The sequence below is a fragment of the Artibeus jamaicensis genome, unplaced genomic scaffold (assembly GCF_021234435.1).
Source record: "Artibeus jamaicensis isolate MK-2021 breed Jamaican fruit bat unplaced genomic scaffold, CSHL_Jam_final contig_311, whole genome shotgun sequence".
In the NCBI taxonomy this organism is placed as follows: Eukaryota; Metazoa; Chordata; class Mammalia; order Chiroptera; family Phyllostomidae; genus Artibeus; species Artibeus jamaicensis.
The window spans coordinates 4,841,654-4,868,446 of NW_026521717.1; the positions used below are offsets into that span (position 1 = coordinate 4,841,654).

At 34.7% G+C, this 26,793-nt stretch overlaps 1 protein-coding gene across 4 annotated transcripts in view; it reads right to left on the reverse strand.

Annotated features, from left to right (window-relative positions):
• MDFIC (MyoD family inhibitor domain containing) overlaps window positions 1-26,793 on the reverse strand; it is a 108,406-nt gene that overhangs the window by 73,073 nt on the left and 8,540 nt on the right. For 3 of the 4 annotated variants that reach the window (XM_037150048.2, XM_037150049.2, XM_053662953.1), the window contains one exon: window positions 14,230-14,352. The exons of the other annotated variant lie outside the window; for it this stretch is intronic. In XM_037150048.2, coding sequence (XP_037005943.2) covers window positions 14,230-14,352 — 123 coding nt within the window. The remainder of the gene's footprint in view (window positions 1-14,229; window positions 14,353-26,793) is intronic. 4 annotated transcript variants of the gene reach the window in all.

Sequence of the window (26,793 nt, forward strand, 5' to 3'; positions counted from 1 at the left end):
GCAAAATAAGAGAAGGCACAGTATTTTGCTTGTGTGTCTCAAAAACTCAGGGGTAGATAGTAAACTGTGCTTGCATTATCCTTTATACTACATATACTGTGTATAGTATAGCCTATTTTCCACAATAAATCTGGTAGATACTCTGTGCAAGAACAGTTTAGTTTGGAATATTTATTTCTAGTAGCAAAGTAATTCCTTCTACAGAGGCAGTTTTATCACTTTCACTTAATAAAATCAATTTATTCCAAACTCTGCTTCCCCCTTTTTTGCTCAGAATATATTTCTTCCACAAGTCTAAATCTTCTTACTCTGTAAATTCTTTTTTATGGAGATCCATTATTCAGTATTTTATAAAAGAAAAATTCTTAATAACTAAATGACCAAATACTTTTAAGTGCTTAAATATAGTGATTCTGATTATTATTGTTTTATTGGCTGCAAACAATGGTGCCTGCAGTTGTATAGTACCAATGTTTTCCCAGCAGGCCTATAAATATGTGCCATTCTTCCTCTTTTAGTAACTAGTCCTAAGTGAGCAAACTATAAACTTTTATACAGTAAGAATGGCTTAAAGCTTCCCCTAATAAATCTTCTCAGTCTTAGGCTATACTTCCATATCATTGAAAGAAATAGCTGATTTTGCACAAAGTTCTGAAATACAGTGTTCTCCAAAGTATATGCTTCATCAGCAATTTATTTTAACATCCACATCTCCCTCTCAAAGGGAATTCAAACTAATTATCCATTGTCCCAAATGCCTAGATACCACTGATACCATACGAATTCATATATTATTCAAAAAGCTGATTTTTTAACTTATTAATATGACTCTTATTAGGTAAACTGTATCTCTATTATAAGAGACTTTGTTTTACCCAAGAACAAACTGTACCTATAACAGTTAGTGAAATATTCTTTCCAACATATCTACAAACACTTGATTGGAAGGAAAGCTGCTTATTCCAGAGATTTTTACCCAAAAGAGATAGGTTACTCCAATTCTAGACAGAGTGTCAAAGAATATGAAAGAAGCATACATGTACTTCTTCAGAGAACAAGCAAAATAATTTATATTCTTAAAAAAATTAACTCATATGTAACATAAACCTTGATTTTGGTTTAATATATCAAAATCCTAATATAATAATTCCTATAACTACATCAAGTTTTAGATTTTAAATCCTTTCATTGTGCCTCCAATCTCATTGTGCTATTTAATGAGGCTAAAAGAACAAATTATAATCGTTTTTTCCAATATCATAAAACTTAAATTAAACATATACTTTTGTACCACAAAAGAACAGCAGATGCTAAGATTCTCTGTCCTGCAATGAGACCAATTTCTCATGGAAGTGATGAGTAAATGGTCCCCAAAACTAAAAAAAAATTTTTTTTTCCTAAGATATCAAGTATATATTAAGAACAGGCATTGACTTGAATTTCTCACAACAATGATGAAATTCTGAAGGAGTACAATATATTACAATTTTCCCAAGTTTTTCTCACCCAACACAGAGATAAGATATAGCCACATTAAGAGTGGTAGAATGATAATAATCTCCAACTAGGGAAGTATATTTGGAAATTATTGTCATTCTACCACTCTTAATGATATGGCTATACCTTGCCTTTGAATGTTTGTCTTTAAATTAGGTAATAATTTGGGAAAATTGTCACCTCCCCTTTGATTTTAATGCAATCTGTAGGAGACCATAAACACCACAAACTCAATGTACTTCCCTCTACTCCACCCCTGATTTGAGACTCATTTCTGGATTATCAGAGTATTTAACTAATACACAGCTATGTAGCTGTGGACTTCTCTGAGTTCAGTGTCATTTATCTACAGATAATTCATATCCCATATGCCTGATAAAGTTGTTGATAAGCAAAGTTAGATCATCAATTTGAAAAGTTTCATTAATTATAAAAAACTCTAAGCAATAACACTGTTAGTAATAAAAAGCATCTTTTGATATGAACAAACTGTAGACTAAGAAAATTAGCTCCTTAAGAAAATCAAAGATAGTCAATCCACATTTTAAGACAAATAATTACAGCTTAGCCAATTCAAAGCTGTCAGTTTCGTACAGAGAATCTAAAAAGTCAAAAGATACAGATTTTCATTTATTCAACAATTAACATATAAGTAATAGGAACAAACTCTGAGCATGGCCCTGGGCTATACACTGTGAGAGCTACAGACATGAATGAGACATCAATTCTGCCTCTAAGGATCCTTCAGTTCAGTGATAGGGAAGAGACCCATCACAATATGCACTATAATTTTGAAATTAATGAGTTCTTTAGGAAAGATGAAGGTAAACACTGTGAGTCCAAATGGGAAAACACTCTAATTTCCAGAGGGAAATTGCAGAAGGCCTACTTATATGGTTGGAGATATGGGGAGAGAAGTAACATGAGTTAAGCTTGGGAGAAGGAACACTTTGGACATGTAGTGGGAAATGCAAGGAATATATGTTCGCTGTGGCAAAAGCTAATAAAAGGAAGCAGTGAAGGAAACAGTGAAATTTATTTTATTCCCACAATCATCCAAAATTGTCTACTGAAAGTTTACTATGGGTCCTGGAATGATGCTAATTGCTGGGGAGGCAACTTAAAGCCAGCAGATATTAAACATGAAATAGAAAAAAAATAAATTTCAAATTGTGACAATGGCTAGAAAGAAAAGGGTACTATGAGAAATAGAGAAATTTACTTTACATTGAGAGGTCTGAGAAGGCCTCTTTTCAGAAATGACAGTTAAGCCTGGAGGGAGACCTCCAGGTATGAAAAAACCCAGAGTCAGAAGTAACTTCAGGCGTTGGAGGCACTGAAAGGCTTGTGCTGTTAGAGAAACAGAAAGAGGGAAGAGGAGAGTGGCAGAAGAGGGATGGCATTTCAGGCAAGAATCATAACCTGTCAAATGCTACAGAAAGAATGAGGACTGAGAAGAGATCCCTGTACATATTGGGAAAAGGGATATATCAAGTTCAAAAGACTATTTTAGTTCCATGCAGGGCAGATATAAAGATGCACTAAGGTATCAGCCACAAACTCCAGAACTGGTGTTAATATACACATGTACCCAGGAGCTGGTGTTAATATAACCTAAAATGTGCCAGTGATAAAGGAATTAGAATATAATATGAATATTTATAATAAAATGTAACAAAATAAAAAAGCAAGAAGGAACCAAAAAAAGAAAATCAACTAGAAATTAAAATACAGGTGAGTAGTAGAGATGATTCAATTGAGATGAAAGAACACACATTTATACTACAGCTAATCCTTCTGTTATACAACATTTTTTTTTCTCTGTGATCCACAGTCCATGGAACCTCAACTGAGAAGACTGATGGTGTGGTCTGTTACCTTCATTTCATCATAAACTTGGAAGATATGGCATAAGATCATAGAATTTAGAGGATGATGAAAGATCATTTCTAGGTCCTTTTAGATGGCCAGAGGAAAAAAGGCAGGTGAAGTTAAGAAAGAGATGAGTTAACAGGGGGAAAAGAACACAGAAGTTTAGGCCTAATTATTAAAGGAAAAAGCAGGAAAAATGAGAGTAAATTTCTGATTTCAAAATCTTGGAAGAGAGCAGATCCCTGTGATAACAAGATCCAGAGTATGTCTATATTTGTAAGATGGCTAAAGTAAAATAGATGTAAGGTCTTTAGAGTTAAAAAAGGCTAGAATTTTTGTGATTTCATTTTTTTTTAATTCTACATCAAACACTGGGAAGTTTGACTTAGATGACAAGATAATAGTTAGGGATCAAATAGGTTATGGTAGAAGGTCAAGAAGGAATGAATAAAGAATCACAGCAACATCACACAGACCACCATCTGACACTACACACAATAACTGACTCACTAATTTAAGGTTGTTTAAAATAATTAATTAATGTATTTATTTATTTATTTTTACATTATTTTATTGTAGTTCAAGTACAGTTGTCTGCATTTTTAGAGACAGGGGAAAGGAGGGAGAAAGACAAGGAGAAAAATATCAATTGCTTGCCTCTCCCACAATCCCAATGGAGGACCTGACTAGCAATCCAGGAATATGTCCTGACAGGGAGTCAAACTGGCAACCTTTCTGTTTTCAGGTGGTGCTCAATCCACTGAACCACACTCACTAGGGCACTAATTTAAGGTTGTGCCATTTCATTTTCAGTTTTCTATGGGAATTAGTGTACTACCAACAACCCTTCCCATCAACTTTCTAAGTACTAGATTGGCAACAAGGCTCGAATTTAATATTGAAATAATCAGAAGATCTTGTAGCCTGAAACTATACAACCTTGAATGAGCCCAAGCAAATTTGGACTGTATGAAAAAAGTCAGTATTATTTAAACCTCTATAAAATATTTTATGATATATATTATAAATATATATTTTATTAGAAAATCTTTGAAATTTATTAAAAAACAACTATATTTTAAAAAATTAAAGGATGAGTTTATGTATATTTAAATAAAAAATACTGAACAGCTTTTGTTCTTTCAAAATGTAAAGTCATACCAAAAATCAACCATCTTAAACTGGCTAAAGTAAAAAATATTAAAAACCTAAATCTGTTAGAATATAGGTTTAATTTTACATTTCTAACAGTACATATTCATATTTAGAGCTAATTAATAAGACTTTGGAAAATTTACTGGATATGAGAGAAGTGTAATAAGAACCTAACTCAAAGGAATAGTAGGAAAAAGATAATTACACATTGTTACACCATTTGGTGGATGTGTTATCGTCAGTACTGCTGCCTACATTATCACTTACCTTTGCGATTATGAGAGCATCTTTGTAGGCTGAAGGAATATGGACAACAAAACCTACAAAGGTAGGCCTCTACATAGATAATACATTAAATATATCTTTCATGAAGACAAGAATAATGGGCAGCATCCTTCAATGAGATGTATGGTCATTTAGCAATCACATCGACATGAATCAATTATACGTGACAATGTGAGATGGTGGAAATCTTTTTTCCCTTAAATTTCCATTCCAAGTTCTCAAAAAAACATGGAAAATGTATTTAATTAAATAATGTTCCATAACAGATGTTTCTACCCACTACCTTCTCTCGTTCACTTAATGCAATTTTACCCTTTAATACCAGCACTGAGGGTTTTAAAAGATATTTTCCTGACTTCTGTGTGTCTTAATGCAGAACTCAGGGACTTGGGAAAAATCCAGCTTCCAATGGAGCATGGATTTACCATTAAGTCCTGAAGGACTCCTTAAAAGAGACACTGGACAAGTCATAGTACTGTCTCTCGGCCAGGCTTTGGCAAAGGGAGAATGGAGCTCCTGAAAGGAGTGAAGAGGGAATTTTACCAATGCTCCTCATTCTGATATACATGCCCTCACCCCCACTACTGAACCTATGAAACTCGCTCAGTCTCACCCCTCTGTGGCTGGGTAAAACAAAAACCACTGCCTTAAAGAATTTCCCACACTGTAGTTGTTCTATATAGCTATACAAACTACTCATGGTTATGACTAACATATCAACTGATTTGCCAAATCCAGAAAAACTGCTTCATTCTTGAATTTCAGGAACTTAATGAAAAAAGATACAAGGTAGTCTTTACTAGAAGTGAATCCCCATCCCCTCAAAACCTCTAGCCAACCCTCACTTCATGGGTGTAAGCCTCATGCTTGTGCTGAGAAGGGCCCTGCACTTCATTTAATTCTCTGCTCTTGCCATCTTAAAAGTCATAATAGTTTTTTACAGAGCTGTGCATTCACAGTTTGCATTGCTCTACACCTACAAAATTATGTACTTGGTCCTATCTTCTGCAGAATCTGTAGGAAACAATATCCTGGCTTACCTGAGACCTGAAGCATTTCCTACAGGTGACTGTCCTCTAATGAGGCTTTGAGAAGTTGGGCCTTCATTCTGATAATTTTTGTTATATGGGAGAATTTTCTTTATACAGAATATTAAATGAATGTCCCCAATTTCACGTAAGTCCCTGAATGTAACTATTGTGAAGAGAAATAATCCATTATGAAAAAAGATAAACACACTTATAATTTGATATACACACACACTGATATATATCTTTTCAAAAAATCCCAATTATATATGTCTGCTGAACTAAGTGGAAAAGACCCTTTAGACCTTACAATACTGAAAACCAAGGGCTTCAAACAATATATTTTCATTCTCCTCAGGGTCTTCAGCTCTAGAGAATATCAAATTACTATTTCATTCATCGACAACAGGTCACTAATCTTAGGGAAAAGCAGCAAAGAACCAGAGATAAACAACTGGTTGGCTTATAAACCATTAAGGCTGAGTGAGAAATTCAAGAGATCTGGACACACACACACAAAAAAAACATGGATACCTGGGAAATCATGGCTCTTACTAGCCATGCTGATTAAAGGAAACATCTGGATTTCTGTTTCTCCACCTGCTAAATATGGCAATGAAGCCTCTAAAATCTATTCCAAACCTAGCACTCTGGATGTAGCAGAGACATTTTTCAGTTACCCAAACTCATGACCACACCTTGGATATAATGCTCACCAGGGATTTTTCTACCTCAGAAATCTTACATTCATATTTCTAATTCTCATGATCCATGTTCTTTTTACACTTGTCCCATTCACATACTGTATCTATACCTAATTGTTTCTTAAAGAGTAGAAACCTTTAGCTATTTTTAGCCCCTGTGTTTTTTCTTATTTATAATACCTTTCTTGTATTTACTTCTTTCTCTACCCATCTCACACCCATCGCTCCTCACTGCAATCTCTTTAGACAATGTCCTTAAATACTTTGCACCATTGTCCTTTTATCACAACTATCACTTGTCCAAACTAAAAATCTTGGCCTCCTTTTCAGCACGTACCACTCCCTTACCTCAAATGTCTTACTGATTGTAACCCATAATAAAGCTGATCTATTTACTCCTTGCAATTCCACCTGCCATTACTGCAGTCCAAGATATTTTTCCATTCTCCATTGAATTAATACAAGTTTCCCACCTGGGAGAACTGCTTTCAGTTCTTCCTATCCTTATTTTCTAACAATTGCAAGAGTAATCACCCTAAAATATAGGCTAACTACAATATAAATATGATTCAGCTGCTACTCTCTTCAACAACTTCTACCTTTCCTTAACCCCTTGTTAACAGATTCTTTCCCTCCAATCTCTCTCCATACTTCTTCATCTAACATTTTACATCCCAGCTTCTCCAACTTTACTCAAACTGGCTGGTTTCTCTTACCTCTAACCTACAGGTGTGTTGTCCTTTTGGCTTACAACACTGACCCCACACCATCCCATACTCTACTTGGGTTGGCTAACTCCTCTAGGTATGGTAGTAGACATCACTTCCTCCAGAAAGCCCTCTCTGACTCCTCCCCTTCATGCAAGGATATGTGTTTCTCAAATGGAAACATACACAGCCTATACTTCCTATCATAGCTCTCAAAACACTCATTACCATTTCAAGATGAACTGCCTCTTCCACCAGATTATAAACTAAATGCAGAGACCACACCCGTATTGTTCACCACTGTATCCTCACCATAACACAAGTAAGCACAATGTAAGTATCCCTTCTTAATATAAATGATTTTTAAAATTTAGTTTTCAAAGTTATATTTTGATTCTTGATCCTGAAATTTCAATATAACAACATGTTCTCAAAAAATAATTTATGTATAAAAATTCATAATGTGTTCACATCCAGGAATTTTAAGGGGTTTTTTTCCATTTTGCACTTTTATTTATTTTTTGTTATTTTTTCTTTTTTTTAAATTTTTGTTTTATTGATTATGCCATTACAGTTGTACTATTTTCCCTGTTGATTCCCCTCCACCCTGCACTCCCCACCCCTACCATTCTCCCCTTTAGTTTATGACCATGTGTCTCAAGTTCTTTGGATTTTATATTTCCCATGCTATTCTTGCCCTCCCCCTATCTATTTTCTACCTACCCTCTATGCTACTTATTTTCTGTACCTTCTCCCGCCTTCTCCTCCCGTTCCCCTGTTGCTAACTCTCCATGAGATCTTCATTTCTATGGTTAAGGTTTGAAAGCTAAAATTATCTAGACCACAGCATTTATGGTCTTAATCATTGAGTGTTATTTATTTCTACAGTGCTTAGCATATTCAGCTCTTCCCTGAAGCTCAGAGAGCTCCCAAATGGAAAAGGAATAAATCTGGTTCATTCACTACACCTTTTTTTCAACACTTGTAGTTCAATATCTTCTCGTCTCCCCTAATAAAGTTCAAAACATTTTAGGACTATCAGGAAAACACTGAAAATCTTTAACAAAATGTAGTAAGATATAGATTGGAAATTGAATGAGTCACGGTGCATGATAAGAGTGAATGGTAAAGTAATAAATTAGAATAATAATAAAACTAATAAGTACAATAGTAACAACATACATTGCACTTTATAGTATACAAAGCATTTACAATCCAATTTTTAGAAAGGCAGAGAAAGATATAACAAGAAACAAGGGAGAGAAGTAAGGAGGGTGGGATGGTAAAGAGTAAAGCAAGAGAAAGGGAGATGAAGAAAAGACAGAAATAAAGTAGTCTCAAACTTTTTCTTACAGGTAGGAAAGAAAAATAATAAGAGAGCAGAGAAGGCCCTAAATAAAGTGTCATTCCTACCTACTCTCACAGACAATGAATGTTATTTACAGCACTGCTATCAGTTCCCTGAGAACTCTTCAGAATATAATATCAGTGAACAGCAACCAAACTGAGGGTTTGATCAATTTAATTTCATTCAGGTCATCTATAGACATTAGAATCTGACATGAATAAATCACATGTGGCTTGGGAGTAAGGAGCAGGTTAGAAAGAATAAAAGAAAAAGGTAGTGACTTAGAATCTTTGTTATAGTACCTTAAAGTCTAAAGTCATAGAAGCAACATGTGCAAAACATCTCTGCCCTCCTTGCATTAATTCAATAAACTTAAGTCATCATTTATTAAGCATAGATTATGTAGTATCCATTGTGCTGATTATCTGTTGCGGACATAAATATCAAGGGTCTCAGAGGGACCTGGTCTATGCACCTAGCATATCTAGATATATAAAACAAAGGAACAACAAAGAAAACAACAACAACAAAGCCATAAAACTGGTATTTGAGTCCAAAAACAACAATAATAGAAACAAGTAAATTCAGTGAATAAACTGACTCAGTTCTGTACCAATTAAGGACAAAATATGAATTTTCTTGTATAGTCCCCCCGAATCACCAAGTATCAGTACCTCCATTCTAAAAATGAAAAAGTAGAGTTCAAAGACATTAGGTAACTTGTCCAATACCAGTATTCATGGGACATCCAGGGTCTGAATCTTGGCAATTGGCTTCCATTGGCCTCCAGGATCTGGGCAATGGAACCCAGATGGGCATGAAACAATGCACCCTGAGGAAGAATTATGTCAGGGAACTTAAACTCTATCCTAGAACACAGCCTCATGGCTCTCTTTGACCAACAAGATAAATACAGGCAGCCATCAAAAATGGATTATTGTTATCCACCCAACCCTGAAACCCAATCATGATTTGGATTTTAGAACAATTGATGGTTAAAGATTCCTCTGTAATAGCAACAATCAAAGAATCTGAACTGCAGCCACATAACTATTTGGTCAGCATATAGAAAAACAACATTTTTCTGAAAGACCAATGAAGGAAAAGACACTGAGCAAGATGAAAGTCACATGACTTACTCCCAAGATGGGCTTCCAGAATGAATAAGCATGAAATATTAAGAAAAGACTAGATTACTTACCTAAGAAACATAACACAAAAGCTACCCCTCCCAGTCTTACTGGGTGGCACTTATCTGGAGGGACTTCTTTAGAGTCTCTTTCATATAAAATTTCAAAGAAAATCAAACAATACTGAGTATAATGTGCATTCAAACATGAGATCCACTGAAAAATTTAAATTAAAACTTCTCAGTGTTCTTTTCTTACCTTTAAAGTGAGAAGTGTCTTAAGTATATAAATTGTACACCTGAGTATTTGCCTTTCTTCCAGTAATTTACATAGAGAAGACATTCTCTCTAGTGATGAAATGGTATTCATTAAGTAGTTATGAGTGGTAAGTGACAAAGGTTAGGAAAAGAAATAACAGTATTTCTAATAATGGAGCCTGTTGATGTTGAGAGGAAACTCAGAAGATGCCAAGACAAAGGCTTCAAGTAGTAGGATGAATGAAAAAGCATGATGCATTGGCAAGTGTGAATTAGAGAGAGGGCCTGCATTCTATTACCAATTAAGTGCTTACTATTATGAGAGTGAAAAACTCTTCAAAATGAATAAATGGGTTCAATAGAATAGGGATTACTGTTTAAGTAGAACATTCTAACTTTGCTTCAGATCATGGGAATTCTATAAAATCACAAAGGAAAGATTAGGTGAACCAAACAGTTTAATTTAATGGAAAATTTATTTCAAAAGAAAGCTAAAAATTTTCTGTAGTTAAGTGATAGCATTTTAAATTAGGAGATGTTTATATAAAAGCAATGTCTATGGATAAGATTAAGTAGTGAAAATTTTCAGAAAGACACAGAAAAATCTGAGCTAGAGACCTGAGGCAGTTTAGGAAAAGGAACACAGAAAATGTAAGTCTCTCTATAGGAAATAATTAGGATAATAGAATTTGACCTAAATTAAAGGAAAATATTAGACAGTCTTATGAGTTGAGCACAGGAAGACACACACACACTCCTTCCTACTTTAGAAATACCCCAAAGATTGAGATCAAAATGTTACTTCTGTTCCTTTTCTAGTCCAGTTAAAACATGAATTATCGTCCATTGCTGGTAACCAGTTTATACATATTATGGGTTAAATAGAAAAAATCATATTATTTGAGGGTATCATTTGTATGATATATTTATTTAACTAAGTCAGAGTCAGAGGCGCAGTGATTGTTAAAACGAGGCATAGCTTCAAATTATATAGTGTATCATATATGCTAATATGACAAGAAAAGCCAAAGTCTTAACTAGTATTCTCATTCCAAGATGCCCTTATAAACTCTAAACTTTAACCCCCATTCCAGGAATTAAATTATACGGCACAATATTTTCTCAAAATATGAAAGCCTTGTAAATTGTAAAAAGAATAAAAATTCACAATGAAAAATAAAAATTTTCCAATTATAAAGTTTCCTCACAAAACTTCCATTTAGTTCTTATACCTTTATTACTTCATTTAGTCTTTCTTTTTTTAAAACAAACTTGAGTAGTTACAATTGTCTTTTTAATTTAAATTTCTTAAGAAAGAGAATCACAATGTACATTCCTGGACCACATTGTGTGTGTGGCCTGCTTATTTGAAATGTTGGATTCCATATGGATTTCTTCTTTTTTACTTCTAACTTACAGAAAGCACTCTCTCTAACAAATTAGCAACTCAAAGCCAACCAATTTGGAATCCAGGCTCTGAGAGCATGTTACCTCAGGTCTGTTACCTGCAATGTTTTCTAGAAGGACCACAGAAGACAAACGAAGCTAAAACGTCTGTGTGGAGCAAGAACTAAGTGTGAGGCACAAGTCAGTGGTCCACTGAGGTCAGGGTTAAAGTTCACAGAATAATTTGGAATTTATTCTCAGCTTGGATCTCTTTTATGAGGCCCGAGAATACACCCTTTAATTAGAATACAATTTCCAAAGCAGCCACTCCCTTGACTTTCCAGAATTCAGTTATTCTCAGAAAAGTAAAAACAGCCTCATCATACTGACAGCTAACAGTTCTCTATAAATTATGCTTTAAATGCCCAACAAAGAAGGCAGCAGGCATCCGGGACAAAGAGATTTTAGCTGTCAGCCCTCACTAACCACTCTCAATAGAGAAAGAGAAGTATTAAACAAAGTCACTCTCCTTTATTTCTTGCTTATGCAGCTGAGCTGTCCCATGGAAGCCTGGAAAAAGAGTGGGTTGTACATTTGCAAATGTTGGCCTAATTATTTTCTGCTGATCCCTCCATCCAGTCAACCTCACATTACAGTGGGGACACTAAAATCAATTCTGTGAGAGCCAGCTGTCTGCCTCCTCTCCCAGGTAGCTCTGATCCAGAGCCTTCTTTCCAGGGCCTATTGTTATTACAAACGATTTACTGGGCCCCAAAAATGTGCTACACGTTGAATCAAGAGGAAAACACACATCTCCCTAACTGGAGAGTTAAGAGTGACAAACATTGTAGTATATGGAGATGCTCAAAAACCATGAGAAGGGCCAAAGAAAGAAATTCAGGGAGTTGAAATGTAAGGAGCTGTCACAATATCAAACTTTCACATGCTATCCCGGCTTGAGTCAGGTTTAAAGATGACATAAAATTTTTCATTTCATCAAATCCAGATATCAAATCTTCCTGTAAACACAATAAAACATGCCTTTGTCTGGAAATGTGTGACAAGGAAAATAACAAAACAGAGTTTTTGAAATTAGTTAAGAGAATTCAGAGTCCGATGTCACCCACACATTTGGGAATTCTTGCAAGCTAATGTTTCAAGCAGGAGCTACATTATTGTCATTGGCCATTATCTTTTGTATGTCCATACATCTGTCAGTATTCATAGCAGCCCTCTCCAGTGGGGCGATCAATCTCAATCTCTCAATCTCTGTCTCTTCCTCTCCCCTCAATTCCTTCAATGCATATTAGTAGGAAACTAGACAGTTGTTTCCAAATGCTCCAGTGTCCCATGGTACAAGCTTCATCATTATCTCAAAAAAACCTCCACAATTTCACACAATTTACAATATTTTTATCACTGTCCACTTAATCTAGACTGACCATAGAGTAGTTTATTTTAAATTAATTCCCTTTAATTGTATGAATTCTGAAACTAAAATGAACTTAATCAAATAGCACAAAAAATTTAGCACATTAAACAAAACTCTCCAAATCCTTATGCAATAATGCTTACATTTTGATTTTTATCTTAAGAGTACATATTCATGTTTTCTTACTATAGATAGGACTTGGGGAGGGAGTAAATAAATTAAATAAAACACATACTTAAAATTCTGTGACTATGAAAAAAAGGGGAAAACAATCATGCTCCCCAAGGTGGAAATAAAATTATTTCTAAAATATTTTCTAGTTCTCATTAACTCTCTAGTTGTCAGGAAATCACAAATAAAAGAAGTCAGTATCTCACAAAACTATGTTCTACAACAGTAGAATCAACATTTAGATAGATTACCAATACATATGTTTTCAGTAAAATATATGTATTACATATATATATTATTACATATATATGTATATGTGTTACTCGAAATAGCATTTTACTTCATTCTTTGGAGAAAGCAATATAAATTTTGTTCCTTGCTAATTTCTGAGCCTTATTTGCTTTCCATTCCATTCTCTAAGACAAAAATTAAGAAAAACCAAAATAGTTCAAAAATTAAAATAAAACACATTCACTTTAAGAGATTTATTTGAAAGTTTGAAATTTCCTTCAACAGTGTTCTTCCAGGTGTGGCATAGCAGTGATCTTTACATTTAGACATGTACTACAGAGAATAGCTCATTATATGATAAATTTATCTGGAACCCACCTGCGGAAACTTAGTGACCAGAACCTAGATTCCAGAGGAGAATCTGATGGGAAATCAGCATTCTGAATAGCACCCAAAAGATACCAGTATTCCTGGATATTCCCAGAATAAAATAAAAATATGCTAAAACTTTTGTATATATTCTGCACAGCAATCTTAGGAAGAAAATAAAAAGAAACCAAATAGTAATTAAATATATATATATATATATATATATATATAAAACTGTAAAAAAAAAAGTTTGGATCATTTGGCTTAAAAGAAAAGGGACCAGAATCACATTACCAAAGCCCTACTTATTATCCTTTAGATCTGTTTTTATCATTTTAGTTTCACAGTGCACTTAGAAATCGTCTTTCACTTAGTCACTGATCAAGAAAGAATTAAGTTGTGTGCAAATCTCTCTGAGAACTGAGTCCACAATTTACATGTAAATTTTTCTCTCCTAAAGAAAGAATGAAACCTGACAGAGTATTATTTATATACTCATTTTAGCACTGTTTTAAATTCTCATGAATACAGTTTCAAATAAACTCTGAAAACTCTTGATTTATAGGTTTCCAGCAAAATTATATTATACAATTAACTCAGAGCATATCATCACAGTCATATCCCCAAATAACTGCAATTTTCTTTAAAAGTACTTACTTCTGATGAGTTCATCATCTGAACAATTTCCCCAAATGGACTGGTCCTGCATCTCTCCATGTGTGAGGCAGATACCGGTGGCTCGAGTTATACCCCTCTCAGTATTTTCTTTATCACATTTTTCTGAATAAAAATATATTTATTATCATTAAATGTTACATATTTTTCTCTATTTTTTCATTTTATAAATTTTTTTCTAAATGTTTTCAAGTCTGCCAAAATTTAAGAAAATGGGCATGGCACATTAATTGACTTTTGCACACAATGACTCATTAGCATATTTACTGAGCATTTACTTGCCTAGCATTGCAGAAACAGATGTTTACAATAAAAATAATATGTCAAGAATATTGTAAACAAATCATTAGAACATGGCAAGTGACCTGCATGACAGAGAAATGTGGAAAGTTTACATCAAGGATGAAAGTGAGTAAATCCACACAGGTAGAGAGGGTGGGAGCTGCAGAGAAAGCACAAAGAAGGGACTCTGGTGTGGAGTAGAGATGAGAGTCAAACTGCAGTGGAATGGGAATTGAGGAAATACAGAGTTTTCTTCATAGAAACCTGGGAAATAGCCAAGAATTGTGTCATACATTCTCAGAGAGGAAGGGTGTTTAGGATGAGAGATCTATACATGGGTTTAGGAGTTCAGAGGGGGAAAAAAGGAACAGCTAATTGTAAACATAACTCAGGCAAAAAGCAAACTAGAGCATAAGGTAAAATGCATGTTATGAGAAGCCCAAAGCACCAAGGGTGTTTAAAAGACTGGTGAGAATTCTAAAAATAAAGATGGAAGAAAAGCTATTGCAGATAGAAAAACAGCATGAGCAAACTCCAATATCAGACGCTTGGACAATGGTTCCAATCCTGAACTGAAGTACTTTAAGAAGGACTAGGATATAAGACATTAAAGGTTTGAATAGAGACATAGAACAGATATTTTAAATGTCAAGGTGAGAAGTTTGGACCTAATGTAAGAGCAAGACAAATAAGTAAAAGTAGCTATTAAAACTTTATGAATTGCCTAATCAGAGCCATGCACTAGGGAGATTAATAAAATTGTACACACCAGTGGTTCTCAATCCTGACTGTGCTTTAACTCATTTGGTCAGCTTTTTAAAAAACAGATTTCTAGCCTCCATCAACAAAGATTCTATTTCAATTTAGGGGTGGGGTGCTTACGTGATTCCATTGCATTTACATTCTTAAGAGTCACTGAAGTATGGATGTAACAAGGAGAACAAAGTAAGGGAAAAAACCGGAGACTTGCACAGCCCAGGTGGAAGTTGATGAGAGTTTAATTAACTGCATAACAAAATGGAAAAGGGGGTAGATATGAGAAAATAACTAGAGGATTGCACAAATAATTGAGAAGATGGGATTGGAGATGACTGAATGACTGAGTTCTCTTAATGTGAATTTGACTGAGAAAACCTGGAGACCAAGAAAATAACTTACTAATTATATATTATATATATAATGTTTAGGCAATGCTAAGCAGTGGGGATACAATGAATTAGAAGGCACAGCCCAGGCTTTCATGGAGTTTAAGTCTAGTGGATGAGTTTAGTGTTGGATATTTGAATTTGCAAATCACAAATAAAATTATAGCTAGAAATAGTCATGTTCCTAAACTTGATTATGGAAGCCATCCAAATGACAAGGTTCACAGAAAGTGACTACATGAAAAGAAGTATATCAGGTAGAGTTTGTACAATTAGAAAGGATTAAAGAAGAGAAGCTATATGATGTCAAGCCATGGAAGCAAGAAGAGATTCAAACAGAAGTTGTTGGTCAATTGTATTTATATTTCCAATGGAAGGAAAACAATTTCTGCGCATGAAGAATTTTCTCATGTACCATGGGGATTTCACAACAATTAAAAAGTTCTGACGTGAAACACACTTCAACACATGAAAATAGATGGACACCCATATAGGACCAAATACAGTAACAGCTCAAAAAGAAAAGAGGAGGGCAGTTCCAATACTAAGTATTAAAAAAAAAATAACTCTCACTGGTGTGTGGCTCAGTGGGTTAGACATCATCACAAACTGAAAGGTAGCCAGTTGGATTCCTGATCGGGGCACATGCCTGGGTTAAAGGTCAGTTGTAGAGAGGGGCAATGCAAAAGGCAGCCAATTGATGTTTCTCCCACATGCACGCAGATGTTTCTCTACCCCTTTTCCCCTCTGTTACCCTTTCTCAAAAGAAAAATTAATAATTTTTTAAAACAGCAAAACCATATTCAAATAGCAATAAAATATAAATTAGAAGCATGCTAAAACAACAGTTTTAGATTAATGTAACATCTACTCAGCATTATGGTAAAGAAAATGTAATCTTCCTGAGAGATGCTGGTTTCAGCTAAAATCTTGACTTTTTTATACAACTTCAGATATGTTTTCACTACCACAGTCAACTCAAGGCCCTTGTGAGATTATCAACAGAAAAGACATTTATACAAACTCACTGTTACACGTGAAATCTCTCATCAGCAAAGCCCAATATTACTTGCTGTTAGTGTCATGTAGCTGACTGCCACCAGGTGTCACGCTAGTAGGCTTAATTCAATTAGTAACTTTAATTGAAGCAGAATCAAATTAATTATATAATTTTGAGCTGTTCAAGTTTAATTCCATTAAAATTAATTCATGAACCAGGGCATTATGACGTATTGCTGACTAGAAGAAAATAGGTATGAATAAAGCCTCTAGACACACTTGACTTACACTTGAACCATGCCCAACATTCAAGTGCTAAACAGAGAACCTTTAAACACTCCACTGAATGAATGAAATTGTTATGTGTTCCATATACACACAGATTTATTAGTGACCCTCTACTAAGAGGAAAATAAAGTTCTTCCTAATTAAATATTGGTTAAGAAACAGTTTATCAAATGATTTTTTCCGTTTTTTTACCTGTGAAATTTTGTAATTAGATGATCCCAGAACCCTTCTTAAAAAATATATACCCTAGCATTTTTTATCTTATTATGTTCAAGAAATAATAAATGATATGTAATTACTATTAAATTAATCACAGTCATCAGTCTACCCTCATTTAAAAACTAAATGTCTTGGTTCAAAATTAGGTGTCGGGCTTTTCCTATGATCTATAGTACTCAGCCCACAGAAAGGCTCAGAAAAGATTCTATGTATAAAATTCAAATTGGTTATTGACAATTCTCCATTCTACAAACTAAACTTCTGTGACCACTTGACTGTTCTATGATTTATAAGGTATGTGCATTATTTTATTAATATCTCTTTAATATTTAAGAATTATGCCCTGGCTGGTGTAGGTCAGTGGATTGAGTGCCAGCTGCAAACCAAAGGGTCGCTGGTTAATTCCCAGTCAGGGCACGTGGCTGGGTTGCAGGCTGGGTCCCCAGTGGGACCATGTGAGAGGCAACCACACATTGGTGTTTCTCTTAATAAATAAATAAAATATTTTAAAAAAGAAATAGCTATATGGCAGGATCATAAATGGTCCACAGTTACACCTAACAATGAAGAAATGCATGTAGAGCGAGACTTAATCGACAATTATAAGATGGGCACCAAGATGTCCAGCCACAGAACCAACTTTATTCCAACTTTCAGTAGTTCAAGTCAGCCACTACTCATTATAATGACAAAAGAGCTGTTTTTAAGAGTAGATTTCTGTGGTCACTGTAGGCTTATTATGTCACCTCTGAATTGCAGAAACAGAGGCCACAGTGGTCCTGGTTTAATCCCTTTTTGGATTTATGAAGGTTTATAATTTCAATTCAATTACCACATGAGCCTGAAAGACATATTGTGTAGGCAAGCCAAGGAGTTCAATGATGTATGAAATCAGTCTATAACTTTCAATAAGATTTCTATTGCATTTATACACATGACAAGCATTCTCCCCCAATTTAGTAATTTTCTCTTAAAAGAAAAACTTCATCATCTCAACTATTCTGTTCTTCTAAGCCAATGGTTCTCTGTTTTTTTGTTTTTCATTTTTTGTGTTTTTTCTTGTAGCGATCTTTAAACATAAAAATGCACAGGTCTCAAACTCAGAGGTCTTAATTTGAGTGATGTGCAGGTAAGGGACATGTCATTAACACATATTATATGACCAGGTTAAAATTAGGACACTATTCCAAATAAGCTCTTCTATACCAAACAATTTAGAGAAAATTTAGAAAAGCCTATCAAATATTGAGATATAGGCTTTGTTTCTCATCACCTTGTCACAGAATTCCAAGTAATCAGAAAATACAATTTTATCTAATCAGTAATTAATAGATATATAGTTCTGCCTCCATATCAGCTCAACTATGAGAAAACCTGAATTATACATAATGCTAATCACTTGTACTAAAAATGAATATATATTTTAGATATTGAAATGAAAAGTGAAGACACTTTTAAAAATAGCACTGGACCAAAGTATACCACAGGCATTTGCTTCTGGAAGTCTAGCTTCCAGACATTCTAGTGTGCCTACTCTGAAAACAGAAGTGCAGAAGAATCTTTGGATAAAGAAAAAAGCTTTATCCCTGCAACAAATTCTCTAGCTGGGAAAATCAAACATACATCTGAAACAATCAAGCACCTACAAAACAAAAGGTAATATAAACTTCCCTGGGTCAAAATGCTGGCTCAAAAACTGATCAGCTGTGTGAGTGGGGCTGGACCTTATTCTCTTCATGGGAAATGAGGGGATTGAGCTAGATGCTGGCTGAGGCCCTTTTTAGCTCTAAAATTCTGTAAATCTGATTCTGCACAAGATCCAAACAATAGAGCCAAAACTTCATATCCACACTAAATGGTATTTAGAATGAAATAGAGAGAGTAATAGAAAAGCCTTTAGAAGGAATTGGATTTGAGTTAAAATGAACAAGCATGAATTAAGCAAAAGAATCCAAGAAAAAAAATATTTTTAAATTATGAATTTAAATACAATATGTCTTATTCAGAAATGACTATCTTATAGGATCTATACTCTTTATTTTATGTTATTTTTTTCTAAAGAAGGGCATTAATGGTGAGAAGCAATTTTTTTCCAATCTCAATGATTCTTTCTGAAAGAGAATGAGATTCAGGTGAATAAAATTTCCACTTAATTAAAAACTCCATAATATTTTTTATAGTTGGCATTACCCACATTTAAAATTTTGAGAATATGTGTAAAATACTATATGTGTCATGTACTAGCCACTTAGCTGATATGTGGTTGTTAAGTACTAATTTTAAAAAATGAAAGTTTCTTTTGTTGAAAAAATATATTAATGAATTTTTGCAATTACAGTATTAGCAATTTTCAAAGGTCTTTAATATGTATTTGATCTTCAAAAGTTTGAATGATATAAAGAAAAAATGTTAGCTTAATTTTACTGACGAGAATACAAAGTGGCTCTCAGAGACGGATTTTCAGTGGAGACAGGATGTTAAAATCCAGAGTTTGAAAGAATCTTTTACTTCAGCTAACTTAATATCTCATGCAGGGTAGAAAGCCCCACTGCAATTCTCAGACCTTCCTGAAAATTCCAAGAAAAAGGAACACATTCTATTCTTGGTCAGTAAATTATTCTTCATCTTGAACATCAATCAGTTGTCAGCTAATTTATAGCTAGACCCAGTTCTCCTCATTGTAGGTAGAAATAGTAAACTCTACTTTTCTGTAAGACAACCATTCAAACTATTAAAGATGGACATTCTTTCCATCAGTTTGTAATCAAGCAAACATATTACCTTAGTGCCTAAATGCTTTTAACTGATAAACTAACAGAAGAACCTGGGAATGTTATAGTATAAAATTCCGTATACTCCAAGATTTTCTTTTTTTAAAATATATTTTATTTATTATGCCATTACAGTTGTCCCATTTCCCCCTTCATTCCCCTCTACCCTGTACACACCCTCCCCCCACATTTTCCCCCTTTAGTTCATGTCCATGTGTCATAAGTTCTTTAGATTCTATATTTCCCACACTACTCTTGCCCTCCCCCCTGTCTATTTTCTACCTACCCTCTATGCTATTTATTCTCTGTACCTTCTCCCCCCCTTTACTCCTCCCACTCCCCTGTTGCTAACCCTCCATGTGATCTCCATTTCTGTGGTCCCACTCCTGATCTAGCTGTCCACTTAGTTTGCTTTTGTTTTAGGTGAAGTTGTTATTAGCTGTGAGTTTGCTGTCCTTTCACTGTTCATATTTTTTATCTTCTTTTTCTTAGATAAGTCCCTTTAATATTTCATATAATAAGGGCTTGATGATGATGAACTCCTTGAACTTGACCTTGTCTGAGAAGTGCTTTATCTGCCCTTCTATTCTAAATGAAAGCTTTCTTGGATAGAGCAATCTTGGATGTAGGTCCTTGCATTTCATGACTTGGAATACCTCTTTCCAGCCCCTTCTTGCCTGTAAGGTCTCTTTTGAGAAATCAGCTGAAAGTCCGATGGGAACTCCTTTGTAGGTGACTGTCTCTTGCTGCTTCTAGAATTCTCTCCTTCTTTTTAATCTTGGCTAATATAATTATGATGTACCTTGGTGTGTTCCTCCTTGGGACCACCTTCCTTGGAACTCTTTGAGCTTCCTGGACTTCCTGTAAGTCTATTTCTTTTGCCAGATTGGGGAAGTTCTTCTTTATTATTTGTTCAAATAACTTTTCCACTTGTTGCTCTTCCTCTCCCCCTTCTGGCATCCCTATAATTTGGATGTTGGAACGTTTAAAGATGTCCTGAAAGTTCCTAAGCCTCTCCTCATTTTTTTGAATTTGTGTTTCTTCATTCTTTTCTATTTGGTTGTTTCTTTCTTCCTTCTGGTCCACTCCATTGATTTGAGTCCCAGTTTTCCATCACTATTGGTTTCCTGTGCATTTTCCTTCATTTCATTTAGTGTAGCCTTCATTTTTTCATCTAATTTGCAACCAAAATTAACCAGTTCTGTGAGCATCCTGATCACCAGTGTTTTGAACTGTGCATCTGATAGGTTGGCTATCTCTTGGTCACTTGAAAGTACTGGCTCTGGGGCTTTTATTTGTTCTTGTGTTTGAGCCATAAGTTTTTGGGCTGGTCATACCTGTTATGTATGAGGGACAGAGCCTTAGGTGTTCACTGGGGTGGGGCAACCCAGTCAACCCAGTGGCTGGGCTGTGACGCTGTATGTGGGGGTGGTGTCAGAGAGGGAACAGTGGTGCTTGGTCTGCTGTTTCTTAGATTTCAGTCCTCTCTGCCACTTCCCACAAGCAAATTGGGCCCTTCTAGTGCTGGTTCCCAGGTGGGTGGGCTTGTGCACGTTCTAGGACCCTGTGGGTTTCTCCAACAAACTCTCCCATGAGGCTGGGGGTCTCTCCTGGCACCTCAACCCCCACAAGTTTTTTCAAAGTATAAAAGTATTTTTATAAAATCAATATTTTGATTAAAAAAAAGTACTTTTTATCAAAGTATTTTTATGGTATAAAATTCCGTATACTCCAAGTTTTTCAAGAAAATAGGGACAATACTGTCATCTAAAAGTCCTGATATCTGAATCCCCCCTGATAATAAAAAGACTCTCATTAGGTTCTCTGGGACAGAAATACTATCCTTAAATTGTACCTTGTACTAGAGAACTGGTGAAGACCACAGGATCAGAAATGATGGTGCATGGGTCCACCACTAGCGATGTGGATCTTGGACAAGTTAATCTTTGTCAGATTCTTTATCTACAAAACAGGAATAACAATTCTACATCATAAAGTGGGTGTAGAAAGAAATGGAATTATTCCTGGAAAGCAGAATGTCTGGTATATAATAAAGGCTTGTTCACATTTGCCATTATTAAGTATTATTGCAATAAGCTCCTTTTTAAAATCTGCTATAAACTTATCAGAGGGAGGCTATTGAGGGTAGTATCTATTCCATAATCCCTGACCTTGCATAAACCATGCAAGAAATATGTTTACAGACTGAATATATGGAGAAATATTGCTTCCTCCAAGAAAATGTATATTGTTTTTCCTTTATTGACAATTAAAATCATATTTTAAAAACACCTCATTTGACTCAAATTTACAATCATAATTGAATAAGTGGGTTTGACCCTGCGCTCTAATGTGATGGGTACATTTTGATTCTCCCCCCAGTTTGAATCTCCTAGGCTACATATATTTTCATTATTCTTTTTAAATCATTTAAAAAATATATACTCTATAAACCATCTCAAATATTTTGCTAAAGTAGGCAGACAAATGTGTAAATGCACAAACTAATCATCAAATACATTTTCTATTTGTTATCCACATTTTACTTGCTTACATCATGAAAGACTAATAGAAATGAGAACAAATGACAGATAGCCTTAAAAAATCTTATAAAACCTCATAAAACATAATTAGTGTAAAATACACTTATTTCTTTTAAGACTATAAGCTTTCTTATATGCTTAATTTTTGGACTTTCACATGTTAAATTTCATCTACTTCAATTAAATATCTGATAATAAGTAAGGACAGATCATTTGTAATCTACATAATATGTATACATTCTTCTTGCTATGCAATCCATATTCATACCTCTTTAATCTGTAAACAAAATTGCATTAATTTCATTTTTACTCTCCTATTCAAATACCATCATCGTTTCAGAACTATATGTATTCAGTTTATGAAATCTAAAGAAATCTGAGACCAAAATCTCTGGAAAAGTAAAAAACTCTGGGTCTGTATTTCCCAGAGGCTTAGAACAATGTGGACATCTACAAATACTTCCTAAATGTAACCTTTAAAAAAAAAAAAACAAAGATATGGCAGCTTTCAGGAGGACCTGAGGCTCTGGAATTTTACTTCTTAAAAAAAAAAAAAAAAAAAAAGAAAGAAACAAACAAAAGGAAAAAAGTCCCTTGAGATGAATGATCTTTAAGAAACCTACATGCTTTGTCTAAAAAACATGTTGAGAAAATCAAAGCATTTTTAACAGCTGAATAAACAGATGCATGGAATTACATAATTTTATAAATACAAGAAAATTATTTCATCACAGATATAGTATATATGTTTGTTGAATAAATTAAACATTTAAATAGGTTTAATATAATCGATTAATTGTTACCAATATTTTGAAAAATGAGACTAGGCAAAATCTAAAATGCATTTCTTCAAAAGGGCTTCTTACGCTTTTAAAACCTTATGGTGTGTTTTAATCCAAAAGAATATAAAAAGAAAGCGGCATGGACTCAACTAGTTTACAGGTTGGGAGTGAGTAAAGGGTGGGTTGTACACACAGCAAAGTGGAAAAGAATTACAAAATTACATGCACATGCAATTAAATATAAATATGAAAATGATAGGTACAAAATGCAGTAATAGTTCAAATAAACAATATCTCAATAAATCAGGGCCCTAAATAAATGGGGGGAGAAGGAAAATTAGGCACCTTCCACTTCAAAAAAAATGTAGTGAAAAGGTTAGACAACAACAGGCTAATATTGGGCACCAAGACATAAACATTATGCCAGTCATCTTAATCTCCTGCACCTTCTACATCTAAATCTAAAGTTCTTATCTTAAAATTTTTTTTCAGAATGACTGACTCTGAGGCATATTAAATTCCTGCCTCCTCAATTATAGATTCAATTGTGTTCTTTCTACAGACAAGTATACTCATGCTAAAACCAAACTCGGCTCATGGAATTTGGAGTTACATGGGCTCATTAAGGTCTCAGCCCAACCCGTTAGCATGAGGTCAGATAAAAACATTCCATATACAAATCCCTAAGTAAGCCAAGGAGATTAGACATGAATACTTCCAGGAATAGGGAAACAGCCTCAGAAGACAGTTTTTTCCAGTTTTAGACTGCTTCATTATTCAAAGACTCTCCTCACAATCATCTAAAATCTACTTCCTTATATTTTTCATTGGTTCACCATATTTTGCTCTTTGCAATTCAAAGTCTAATCTTCTCTCTATGTGACAGTCTTGTATTAGAAAATATCTCCTGTTTTTGTCTTTATCCTCTCTGTGTTAAATACCCTCAATTTTTCAGAGCCTTCACATTCTATTCACTCTTACAGGCATAACAATCTTCTTACTCTTGTCTAGATAGCTATCATGATAGTGTCCTTAATGATTACAGAAATCCAGAGATGCCATATCTATGGCTGTTCCCTAACTTAGCAATTAACCCTACAACCAAAAGAAATGGAGAACTCTTCCATCTACCCCTTTTTAAAATGACAACACAGATCCCCCTTTTTGTCTGGGGGGATCACTGTTATAAAATGTTACAATTTTAAAAATTGTTGTTACATCTCAGCTACATCAAGAACACTTTCTTTCTCTCTGGTTAACAAGAATGAAGGCCAATAGAATTCAAAAGTGAACCAAAGGGGATTGTTTAATCTGTAAAGGCATTTCAAAGGTATCACTTGAATCTGATCACATTGAAATTTATTTTTTTAATGTTTTTTAATTTTTATTATTTTTTAATTTATTTTTTAAATTATTTTCAACTACAGTATTCTTTCTTTTACTCCCTTCCCAGCCCACCCGCCATGCCCCCCACCTCCCTCCCCTTTGCACCCCCCCTTAGTAGTTGTCCATGTGTCCTTCATGCTAGTTCCTGTAAATGAAATTTATTTCTTAAACTTCAGAATGATAGCTATGTATAAGAAGTCAGTGGATGTATTCTCACTGGTAATTTTTCTAAGGGCCAAAACTGGGAGCTCCTCCTTTACCTTACTTTAACTCCTCTTCTTGTCTTCTGGGACATTTTTTTGGATTCTCTTTAGAACCCATTCTGGTTCTGTAATCTTATTTAAACACCTCCAAGAAGAACATTTGTAGATCCATTACCCTAGCCCTGATTCCTGTTGTAAACTATAGATTTAAAGTTTTAATTCTATATGAATATCTTTAAGCAAATCAAAATCAACATTTCCTGAAATTCATCTCCACTTTTCTGCCCCTGCCTGTTTCTCCAACTATGCTCCACATCCTGGTCAAGCTATTCCCAGAACCTTTCTTAACTCTGTTTCCCCCTAATTTTCCCTGCCTTAACATAATCAAGTACCAGATCCTGCTAGCTACAACTTCCTAATTTCTCTCAAAACTACCTTTTCCACACCCACTACCAATGCTCCAATCCTTCTCTCTTCCTACCACAAATACTTTCCTAATACAAAGATTAAGTATGTTTCCCTTTAGCTCATTTTACATATTGATGAAAAAGTGAAAGTTTACTTTAATATTGTACACACTACATTAATGTGATAACTCCTATACCTTTTTCATGCTCCATAAGTTTATCTTGTATTTCACTGAAAAATAAATAGTAAAAACCCTCAGAAAAGTTTACTAGAGATATCACATGTTTCTTGGGTGATAGAAGTTAATAAGGACAGTGTAGGTCTATGTTCACGGAGATGCAAAAGCTAAAGGCTGAGCCATCATGAAAAAGAAGTAGAGGGATTGCATCATGGAGAGGAAGCTGGTTCCTTTTTGCTCTGCCCCCTGCCTTCAGAGCACTTGTCACCTGCTCAACCACAAGCTGCCTGCCTTATTTTTAGCACTCAACTCTGCATAATTCAAACCAAAAACACCTACAAACTGTGCATTCTTACTCTGGGGCCACTAGCAGCCCAACCCAGACAAAACCAACTTCTTTTTGCCATTCTGAGATTCTCTTTCTACCTCTAAGTTCATATGCTCCATTTTGTACCAGGTAAGTGGTAACTGGCCATAAACTAATTGGTCACATGGTTCTTGTGGGAAACTTGCATTGATACTTGGAGAAGGGATTACATTTTAATTTGGCACATATTTACATCTCATCCTCTCTCTCACCTAGTTCATAAATTCTTTGTGGGCAAACTAAGTATTAAACAGTTTTAATGTTTACAAGACTTTTTACATTGAAATCACATACAAATATGTGTTGACAGGGCTTCTTCAAGTAAATGTGTTTATAATAAATTATATGTGCTAGCATAAAAAGTATTTCAGACTTTATGCTGAAATTACTAAAAAAAAATAAGGCACAAAGGCACATGTATATGGCTTTGTCTGGTGTGGCTTAGTGGACCATGTGCCAGCCTGGTTCAATCCCCGGACAGGGCACATGCCTGGGGCACGGACCAGGTCCCCAGTTGGGGCCACATGAGAGGTAATCACACACTGATGTTTCTCTCCCTTTCTTTTTCTCTCTCTTCCCCTCTCTAAAAATAAATAAATAAAATATTTTTTAAAAGGCACATGTATGTGAGTCATCTTACTTCAGATCATGTGGGTGTGAATTCTGAAAACAGAAGTGTACTACAAGTAGAAACCACAAATGAAATTTATGTTAAAATAACTTTTCATAGTTCCTACTTAGTGAACTGTAAGTAATCAGAATTAGAATCTAGAAAATATAATGCAATTTCAAAACTTAAGTTTAAAGGCTTACCTCCTTGTGGATATGTATGCTAAGGTGAAAAAAGAAAAAAACTTTAAGTAACTTCAGTGGTGTTAACAGAAAAAGGGGGGAAGGGAAAGAGGGGAACAAAGAGAGTGAAAGAGCAAAAAAAGGAGAGATAGGAGAGAGAGAGAGAAACATCCAAAACACTGA